Genomic DNA, 10,372 nt, shown 5'->3' with positions numbered 1-10,372 from the left:
ATGACATTACCAACCATTTTGGCTGTACCGCGCGAGGATAACAAATTAAATTTTATCATGTAAACTTTTCACTGCAGTCGATAATAAAATAGTGATTAATTGCAGGTCACTAAAACCCTTGTTATCCTCGGTCAAAATGGTCGGTAATGTATCGTTCTTCAATTACCTCCGGGTCCACCGGGCCCATTTGACTATCACGAAAATTTGCCTTTGGCTGGTTGTCTTTTTAATAATATACCGCGTCGACTCTTTTCATGTTATATAATGTATGTACATACATATCTAATATATATATAGTATATAATTTCTAGCTTAATTCCTGATATGATGTTTGAAGGATTATTAAAGTCATATATAATTAGAGTTAAAAGGTATATAAATAGGGCTTGTTTTTAATTTAAAGCTAATTTACTCTTAACTAAAAAATTATTTGCAAGAAAATCCGAAATATATTTCTCCGATTAATCTTAAAAGATTTGACATGGCGTGTTACTTTTATAATACGTGACAAATTACTCAAAATCAATGATTTTAATACTATAAAGAAAACTGAGAATTATAATAATGGATATGTCCGTATATTTTTTACGGTATCCTAATATCTTTTAGCGTCTCCATATACCTATATATACATATATATATCTGTACAAAACGTACATACATTGAATAACGTATTATCTCACGTTATATACATACTCCCATATATCCGATACGTTCGTGAATGAGATGATATATGTATAATAAGCACATGTACGGGGCTTAAATTAATCTTTCAGTAATTTAATTTGTTTTAATATTTTTATATGCAAAAATCAAAGAGGACAAATTATGTAAAAAGAATCATATTTCGTTAAAAAAAATAATATATTAAGTAAAACGAGTAGTATAAAAAGTAGATATATATAGTCTGAACTATCATTAAAAGCGGTAGCTTCTTTCTTTATCATCACTACATATCACTATATATATATATGCGTAATTTCCCAGTATGGTAAATTGTTTTTTTTACGCCATCAACGGCTCATCATAGTAATAGTCTTGTTTTGTTGCTTGCCTGAGTACATTCGTATCGTATCGCCGGGAAGTGAATCGCGAAAGTGAAATTGAATATAGTATATTTATATATACCTCTACCATTATATTATCCTATTTATCATTTTAGCTTAAAATCAATCATAATCGTTACAAACAATGTTATATGTGATTCTGATTTTAACAATTTATCGAAAAAAGTGTATGGTAAATATAAATGTTTTCTCGCTTATGTCCCCTATAAATTCACAATTATCAATTATTGCATTACTAAGTTGGTGATACTAATGCCAAAATTTTTTTATTAAGGCGATGCTGAAAGGTCGGAATTACCGAATTTACATGAATTTATATGAACATCTCCGATATTTATATGAATATCTGTAATATCGGTAATTCCGACCTTAAATTCCAGCATCGCCTTAAATAAAAAGTTCATTCACTAGTCCGGGATTATTTATCATATATTCATACACGTGTAATTTAATATAATATTTATTTTTCTCATCAAGTAGCGCGTAGACGTATCATTTAAATTGTTTAATTATTTTGCTTTTATCTGTTAGAACAATTGTCTTTTTTTGTACTATTATAACTACGTAACTACGACTTTGTTTAAATATACATATAAATATATATATAAATAAATACAACACTAATTTAAATAAAAGAATGTTTTTCTTATAAATTTGCTTATTCACTACTGACTACGGTTGAGATTAAAACCGGATAATCAAGTAATTATATACTGCAATTACTGTACTGTACAGTAACTCTTATTATACTGATAATAAAATCCTGGAGTAATAGTCATAAATCTAAAATGACATCAGAGACGATTAGCTAAGGTTTTTCAAGAAAATATCCGTCCCGGAACTGAGTTTAATATAGATTATACATTAATTATAATGATCATATTCGTGACATTACATAACGTTACATTACATAACGTTACATAAAACGTGAAAGAAGTAAGATTAACAAATAACAATTCAATTATTTTTAATTCTATTTTATCTATTTTTAATCAATCATCAACTCACTTGTAAATTTTCTACGTAATTGTGGCCTAATATCAACTGCTTATGTTATATCAAACTCTATACCTCTCTATATAGTTACACGATCGATTTCGATAATAAAAATTCCGGAAGACTACATGTTATTTACATTTGACATTGTCTTTACCAGAAACTGCAGCGTGAAAGATATAGCACAGGCAATGCAGTTGTCCATGATCTACGAAATGGACCTGTTTATATTAACGAATGTCATTATCTCGAAAACAAAGAGCATTTCAAACTGCAGAGTTGTCACGTATTATTCTCACGCATCAGAATCAAAAAAACTTATTGTTCTTAGCACTTGTCATCTATCTCGTCTTCATTTTATCCCAATGGTTTACATGCAGAATAAATTTAAAATATCATTCTAAAAAATACAAACATACACACTAGACATTTGATTACAAGGCATAAAGAAAAGCTATAAATTGGTTTTGTGAATTCGACGTTCAATAGTTTAACGATGTGTCCATCAAATATCGCACTTTGGTGTTTCGTGCTTCTGCTCATTGCTTCGTTCTCGGAGTGTCAGAGAAATTCTACGAATGACGATGGGCAAGGCGACAACTCTACGATACAGTATAATGATCTTTTCTTAAGTTCTACGAAAAATCGAAATGGCGAGATGGAATCAATACGGTGCAATTCACGTGAAAAATCTATCCAAAATGACGACGAAATGCAATATGAGTCCTGCATTAATTTTACAAACAACGATCGCAAGAATGACGATTCGGTACAGCGGGACAAGTCTCGCGGACGTATTATAAAAAATCACAAAGAGAATAATCAGATGTCTATGGAGTCCTACATGAACTTTACAAAAAACAATGATTCCACGTTACAAAGAATTAATGAGAATTTCACTGAGACCGAAGACGAGAGCAATTCCAATACAGATGACTATAATAATAGTACGGCTATCATTGTTCCATATAAAGTGTGTGGCAATGTTACCTGCCTTCAGCTCTGTTGTCCTTTCGGTAATAACTTGACGATACAGGGCAAGTGCGTCACTGGACAGGGTAATTATTCTTTTCCAGACATGTACAAATATGGAAACGATTCCGAGGATGAAAACCAACTAACATATCTGACCATCCGCGATCCATGCGTTCAACAAGGATTTGGCCGCCGTTTGCTTAATGCCGACGGATACTTGTTTCTCATCAATGGCTCCTTGTACCAAGGTCCTGGCAGATTTATTTCACCGACGTCCTATTGCCTTGCCATCTTGAGGCGGAACATTTATGATGTGATCGTTTGCACTAATCAGACTAAACTTCCAGTATATATATCTGCGTGTCTCCTAGTGTCTTTGCCGTTCTTGCTGCTGACGTTCGTGGTATATTCCATATTGCCAGAACTGCAAAACATGCATGGTTATACATTGCGTGCACACGTCGGCTCATTATTCATCACATACGCGATTATGTATTGCGGCCAACAAATTTCTGAATTAGCTACAACGGCATATTGCATTCCACTGGGTATAGCAAACAATAAAACAAAATAAAATAGAGATAATATTTTAAGTTTTATAGATAAAATCTTGAATTGTGTACTTATACAAGAGGAGGGAGGGGGGGTCTCTATTATGAAGTCCGATTAGGATACATCTAGTTTCTGAATGATTACCCCCTCGCATATACATATATAAATAAAAAGTATATAAATTATTCTGTATATAAGTGAGTTATCTCACATTTCTATAAATGTAATAATTTTATAGTTTCAAAATTTTTTATTTCAATATTTTTTTTATTGTAAATTTATATATAGAAATATTAAGAAAATCTCACGGACAGTTATAGCAATAGCTATAAACTTAATTGATATTCTAATATGTCTTGACGATTAACGTGTTATCTATATTTGATCTTTTCAGCATATATTTTCAACTTCTTCTTTTTGTCGAGTTTCTTTTGGCTAAATATAACATGTTTCGATATTTGGTGGACATTCAGGTAAGCGACATATTTCACATTATGTTATATGCAAAAACCACAGTATTCATTTCCACTAAAGTGCAAAAGATGATTTTCGCATTTGAAATGACTTTATTCACCTTTCTTAAATGGCTTGGAACAAAATATTCATCAAATAGTAAAATTGGTCAGATAGAAAATTTTTTATAAAAAGAAACTCTTCTCTTGTTTTCTTGAAATAGAATTTTAGTAGAAATAACACGTATAAAGAACCATTGCACATCCATTATCTAAAATTTGTATTTGATGTGTGTGTGTGTGTGTGTGTGTGCGCGCGCGCGCGCGCGCGTGCACGCGCGCACATACACACACATAAGTTTTTATGATTATTATTTTATATAAATAAAGCACGATTAATTACAAAAATAAGGTATTTTTTGCTTTCAATATAATACATATTGATGAGTAATTTAATATTGAAATCGTATTTCACAGAGGACTCCGATCGTGTCGAACAAATGTAAAGCAAGAGAAAAAGAAATTTATAATGTATTCGATCTATGCGTGGGGAGTCACTTTAATTCTCAACATTATCTGTGCCGTCATCGATGCTGTTGATGATAACGCAATACCAACAGACTGGATTCGACCGGAAATGTGCAAGAAAAAATTTTGGTTCGGTGGTAAGTGACATTGACAATAGAATCTCTATTATATAATACTAACGGCGATATTTATTAAAGTCTTGATTGAATTTCAATTTCAACTTTTTTCAATTAAAATAATTAATTTTAAATTAAAAACATTATCTACTGCACATGTATTAGTGTGTTAGAATTCGTGCAAAGAATTCGTTTTCCATTTCAGAGGATAAAGCAAAAACGATATATTTTTACATACCTATGACTGCTACTATTATCAGTAACATTTGTTTCTTCATCGCCACAACATTAACGATTTTATATCAGAATATACATACAGCTCAGCAGTTGAGAGACTCGGAGAGCAAACGCCACGATGAAAATAAGCAGAGGTCTGTACAAAAAAATAATTAATATAATTCAGTGAAGTTGCATTCACAGAAAACTGCAAAATATGTATAGTTTACCGATATATATTCCATTCTTAGACAAAAATATTAAGTAATTATTTCAGAAATATTTATTATTAGGATAATATATAATTAATTGTCATATATGTATAAGTATATATGTATACACATGACAGTAATGTTTCTATATCCAATTATATATTTGATATAATAATTTATATAATATACATATAATATAATTGATTTAATATATCTTCTAGAGTAACGATCTTGTAATGATTGTAATTACAAATAATACAAAAATATATTTTACTCACAGGTTGAATATGTACCTGAAACTGTTCATAGTGATGGGAATAAGTTGGGTTTTGGAACTAATAGCGTGGTGGATCGATATAGATCTCGTGCCAGCGATCGTCTGGTATCCTGCCAACATAATAAATGCCTTGCAAGGTCTCATTATTTTCATCATATTTGTGTGTAGAAAAAAGATCAAACAACTGCTGTTAAAACGATTCGGCGGGCAGAATTGCGGCCCATTTTGTAAAATTCCAATGAACAATGATAGCACAGCCTCGAATGTCACTTCCATTTCCACATCGGAACCAGGAACAGTACCCATGCAAGAGATTAGATCTTCTAATTCCAACATCTAATCATTTCGTAAAGTTTGATTAGTTCTACAGTGTCCTAGCTATGCATAATGTAAAGAGAAAATTCTATTATAATAGATAAGAATTAGCAGTTTATCAGCACTACTGTAATTTAATCGAATTTAATTCTCCAGTCAAAGATCGATATATCTTAATTATATCATTATTATATGTCTCGTTCTCTCGCGATAGAACAAAAATGATGATTCGATTATTATATATATATATATTATAGTACCTTACAATTAGTAGAATGTTTTACAAAATGAAATTTATACTTAATTATTATGTGATTCGCGTTATATACATATAATTAAAAATAGCGTCGTAATTTCATATAAATATTTACAATTATATATAATTATACTAGAATTATTCAGTTTGCGTAAAATTTTAATTAACAATTAGTTATTTATCGAAAATCGAAAGCGGTATGTATCTATTTTTCGTATGTAGTAATCTTGAGAGTGTATAAAGTATCAATGTGGTGGAAATTGCTACGAATTTAACTGTGACATGATTCACAATTCACATATGTATGTATGTACAAAGAGTGCGTTCGGATTTCCATCCGCGAGTGCTCCTCAAATATCATTTTCTCTTTATCACACCGAATGTTAAACAAGGATAAAATGATACCTGGATGATACTTGAGTGGAAATCCGAACGCACCCCAAGATCAAAGTTGTAGATGATTAGATTACGTGTGTTGTTTGTTTCTCTTCAGTAATATCAGAGAGAAGCGTGAGAGCGGCCACGCCGGCTTTTTGGATGGGACCGGCGATCTCCCCCGGACACTAGCGCCCCACGTCCACGTTTTCAAAAAAGAAACTACGTATCACGTCTATCTTATAACATTGTCGACCAAATCATAGCACGAGAACGTGATCCGTACTATAATAATTGTGCTACGTGCACAAATTGTGAATAAATAGATCACGTTTATTTTGCGATGTTACTGATGAAATGACATTCCAATTCATGTCTGTACTACATCCATAAATTGTAGATGAAGAATGTGGCATATATATAATGCACGATTAGCACGGACACGAACCACGTCCATGTGCCTAGCCAGCGCGCCTTGTCAGAGGCTCGAAAACTCCCGCCGATACGCGAAAAACATGTTGAGTAAAGAGGTGGCACGGAATCCTAACCAGCGCGCGTATCGACAGAGACTTGTTGGTAAGGTAAAAAACTGCTGAGCGAAAAGGCACGGAATCCTGGACAGCGGGCCTCGTCAGAAGCTCGAAAACTCCCGCCGATACGCGGAGAACACGTTGAGCGAAGAGGTGACACGGAATCCTACTAATCCTAGCCAGCGCGCCTCGATATAAAGACTGAAAAACTTTCGCCGATACGCGAAAAACATGTTGAGCAAAGAGGTGGCACGGAATCCTCCACTTTTATACGACGCGTAGGCCCCGCCTCTTGGCGCAAAAGCAGCATATATACGTGGGTGGGGGTAGTAGGGTCCCCCTCCATGGCGCGCTGGCGGTCTCCGCCCCGAATATCTCTGCCACCTACTTGTTAATGTGCGCTCCTGATACTTTATTCAATTTAAACGAAGTTTCTGACGCTGCGAAAACCGGCTTTTGCCGGTTAACTCCTCATCTCTATATGTACTTTTAACAATATTTATGATCCTTTGTGCATCTCCACAGATGCGTATAATTAAATTTAAACTATTATTTAATTATAATAATGTAACATTAAAATTACTCCAAATTTATTATAACAAATAAGTAATTTACGTATAAGGCGCGGCAACTTATTTCTTACGATAAAACATAATAAACACTGAAAATCGTTTGTTAATTATTATGTAACAATAATGTTCTAGAATGTTTTATTAATATAAGGTCTTCTCGAGAAAGCATATATGCTTCGCATTAAAGGACACGTGAAATTGCTACCGTATATAAACGCATTTTTCGAGAAATCACGTACGCCTCTCCCGTCGGCGACTGTCTCCCGTCGGCGGAGGATTTGGATGTTCCTCCTTTTCGTTATCATCCATGCAACAATATTTTAAATTATAATTTTATCGTTTAATTCTTTTCAAGGTAGTATGAGACTAGCATTAAAGAATACAAGGATTGCAAATATATTGGTAATAATCCAGCGTGTTGCTTTTCGGAGCTTCGTCGAGCCCCTATCAGATCACATTGCGCCTATTCTCTCCTGTCGGCACTTGGATAGACGTGGTGCATAGTTCCTTTTTTGAAAACGTGGACGCGGAGCGCTCGTGTACGGGGGAGATCGCCGGTCCCACGCAAAAGGTCGGCGTGGCCGTTCTCACGCTTCTCTTCGGTAATATTAAATACTCGATTATTTCGAGTTACGATTACATAATAATAAACATGTGAGTACAGCAATCATGTTAGCACATAGAAATGTAAGTACAAAATTGTTACCTGAAAATCTGGGAAAACAAACCCGTTTTCCCGGCTTCCCGCTGATATTTGTAGGTTATGACTAACTAATTATGTCTAGGTTAGGATATTTTCCTGCACTTATGTATATACTTTATTTTAGGTTAGGTCGGTGGAAATAAGCAGTTGATTAAAATTAAGATTAAAGTTAATCATGTTATTTATTATTCATCCATTAAGAAGCTGTCGGCATATGTCATGCAATTTTATACCAAAATTTTCTGTCATCATGGTTTGTAGTATCCAGAAAATTTGTCATATTCTGTATTTTCTCAAGGAGAAAAAGAAAATAAATTTTAATTCTAGTGTTCTGGCTTCCCAAGGCAAAAGTCAACGAAGATTGCAGGGAGCATCGTACAACCAGCACAAACTGTGAAAGATGATGACAAACAAAAAAGAGTTGGTGCGACTACTTTAATAGCTTCCTTTCCTGTTGAGAAAAGTGTGGTGTGTAAAATAGAAAAAGATCCATGTAAAAAAGAGAAGTCAGAATGGACACCTATAATAGTCGATTATACCAAGCTTCACAAGCATTATCTCAAATTATCAAAGATTAAATTGACATGTATGTATCTATCAGTCCATATCAATCTTATATACATATGTTAGACTTGCATTGATTTAAAAAAAGCGTTAGTTGATTATATTAGAGAAAAGATTTTTTAATTATGACATTTGATACATTGCAAATTGACTCACAAGTAATTTGAATATTTAATTTATTATATAATCGAATTGTAATTCTTTTCATTATAGCTCTCGTTGTAGCGACAACTATGGCTGGATATGCATTAGCTCCTGCACCATTTGACTTTTATACATTTACAATGTGTTCTTTAGGCACAGGCTTAGTCTCTGCCACTGCAAATACAATTAATCAATTTTTTGAAGTTCCTTTCGATTCACAGATGTCGCGAACAAAAAATCGAGTATTAGTGCGTGGTCATTTGACGTAAGTTTTTTTTAAACCTTTTTATTTCGATATTAAGTATGACAATTGAACGTATACATATGTATCATCAGGCCTGTACATGCAATAGCATTTGCAGCAGTATCTGGTATTATTGGATTATCCATACTCTACCATGAAGTAAATGGTATCACGGCAGTGCTAGGTACTAGCAATCTTGTTTTATACACGCTCATATATACTCCCATGAAACGCATTAGTATTGCCAACACGTGGATTGGCTCTATTGGTGAGTGGTATATATTTTTTTATGTTTATCATAACATTATGTGTATCATAACTTATTATTTCCTTTTGCAGTAGGAGCTATCCCTCCTCTTATGGGCTGGGCAGGTTGCTCTGGCACTATACTGACGCCAGGTGCTTGGATCTTGCCTGGTATTTTATATGCGTGGCAATTTCCGCACTTTAATGCTCTTTCGTGGAACTTAAGACCGGACTATTCACGAGCTGGTTATCGAATGATGGCTGTGACAAATCCAGATTTATGTCGTAAAACAACAATCAGATACACAGCAGTTTTAATGGCTCTGTGTTATTTAGCTCCTGTATTGAATGTTACTCATTGGTGGTTTGCACTGGCTTCGACGCCGCTCAATGCATCTTTCTTATATCTAGGTAAAAAATATACATGTTATATATATATATATAAATTTGACCTCTCAATCTCTTTGGAGATATTCTGCATTATGTATCTACGCTCGAGACTTTTTGTATATTGACTATATATATATATATATATATATTTCCAATTTTAGCATGGAAATTTAATAAGCACTCGGATAGTGCTAATTCTAGGAAATTATTTCGATTTTCGTTACTTCATCTACCTCTATTGATGATGCTGATATTCTCAAGTAAAAAGTATTGGACTAACACGGACAAACAGGAAGATAAAGTCGAATCTCCTCATAATGAATCAACAAAGAAGAATGGTTTACTGACTATTTTCACCACAGGACCCATCACTGCAGCAACTTCTTCTGTGTAGAGGTGGTTTTATTCCGTTGAACATGTCGGTAATAGTACAAATTAATACAATATCGTTATATAAATTTCAAGTCTTAGAAATTTTTCATTACTTTATTAACAAGTTCAAATTACGATATTGTGTAAACTGTAGATGTAATCAATACTAGACTCTTGTATTGTCTGGCATTATTTAATTTAATAAATAAACGAAAATAATGTTAGTTTAAATATTTTCACAGAAGTAGGTAATAAAATTCCAGAGACCAG

The 10,372-nt window shown here is 33.3% G+C and overlaps 2 protein-coding genes and 2 long non-coding RNA genes across 7 annotated transcripts; 2 read left to right on the top strand and 2 right to left on the bottom strand.

Annotated features, from left to right (window-relative positions):
• Window positions 1-2,028: 2,028 nt before the first annotated feature.
• Window positions 2,029-3,137, bottom strand: LOC105455238. The gene is made up of 2 exons (XR_975101.1): window positions 3,058-3,137; window positions 2,029-2,463 (listed from the first exon to the last, which is right to left on the bottom strand). It is a non-coding gene; the product is annotated as an uncharacterized LOC105455238 (long non-coding RNA).
• Window positions 2,462-5,830, top strand: LOC105455239 (G-protein coupled receptor Mth2-like). The gene is made up of 5 exons (XM_011698423.1): window positions 2,462-3,586; window positions 3,985-4,063; window positions 4,520-4,707; window positions 4,892-5,057; window positions 5,395-5,830. Exons 1-5 carry the CDS (start codon window positions 2,560-2,562, stop codon window positions 5,729-5,731), a joined length of 1,797 nt encoding a protein of 598 aa, XP_011696725.1. The 5' UTR covers window positions 2,462-2,559; the 3' UTR covers window positions 5,732-5,830.
• LOC105455240 lies at window positions 3,377-6,646 on the bottom strand. Of its 2 annotated transcripts, none has more exons than XR_975103.1 (4): window positions 6,433-6,646; window positions 5,393-5,501; window positions 4,925-5,059; window positions 3,377-3,462 (listed from the first exon to the last, which is right to left on the bottom strand). It is a non-coding gene; the product is annotated as an uncharacterized LOC105455240 (long non-coding RNA). The 2 variants fall into 2 exon arrangements; XR_975102.1 differs by having other exon boundaries at window positions 6,368-6,445.
• Window positions 6,647-7,970: 1,324 nt separating this feature from the next.
• On the top strand, window positions 7,971-10,371 carry LOC105455235 (protoheme IX farnesyltransferase, mitochondrial). 3 transcript variants are annotated; one of them, XM_011698409.1, is made up of 7 exons: window positions 7,971-8,126; window positions 8,267-8,395; window positions 8,470-8,728; window positions 8,920-9,115; window positions 9,187-9,362; window positions 9,437-9,751; window positions 9,892-10,371. In XM_011698409.1, exons 2-7 carry the CDS (start codon window positions 8,318-8,320, stop codon window positions 10,122-10,124), a joined length of 1,257 nt encoding a protein of 418 aa, XP_011696711.1. In that variant the 5' UTR covers window positions 7,971-8,126; window positions 8,267-8,317; the 3' UTR covers window positions 10,125-10,371. The 3 variants fall into 3 exon arrangements, with proteins under 3 accessions (XP_011696711.1, XP_011696710.1, XP_011696709.1); XM_011698408.1 differs by having other exon boundaries at window positions 7,972-8,093; window positions 9,434-9,751; XM_011698407.1 differs by having other exon boundaries at window positions 7,972-8,126; window positions 9,434-9,751.
• Window position 10,372: the final 1 nt, after the last annotated feature.

Source organism: Wasmannia auropunctata, unplaced genomic scaffold, assembly GCF_000956235.1.
Source record: "Wasmannia auropunctata unplaced genomic scaffold, wasmannia.A_1.0 LD335903.1, whole genome shotgun sequence".
Classification (NCBI taxonomy): domain Eukaryota; kingdom Metazoa; phylum Arthropoda; class Insecta; order Hymenoptera; family Formicidae; genus Wasmannia; species Wasmannia auropunctata.
This window is presented reverse-complemented; position numbering and strand designations above follow the sequence as displayed.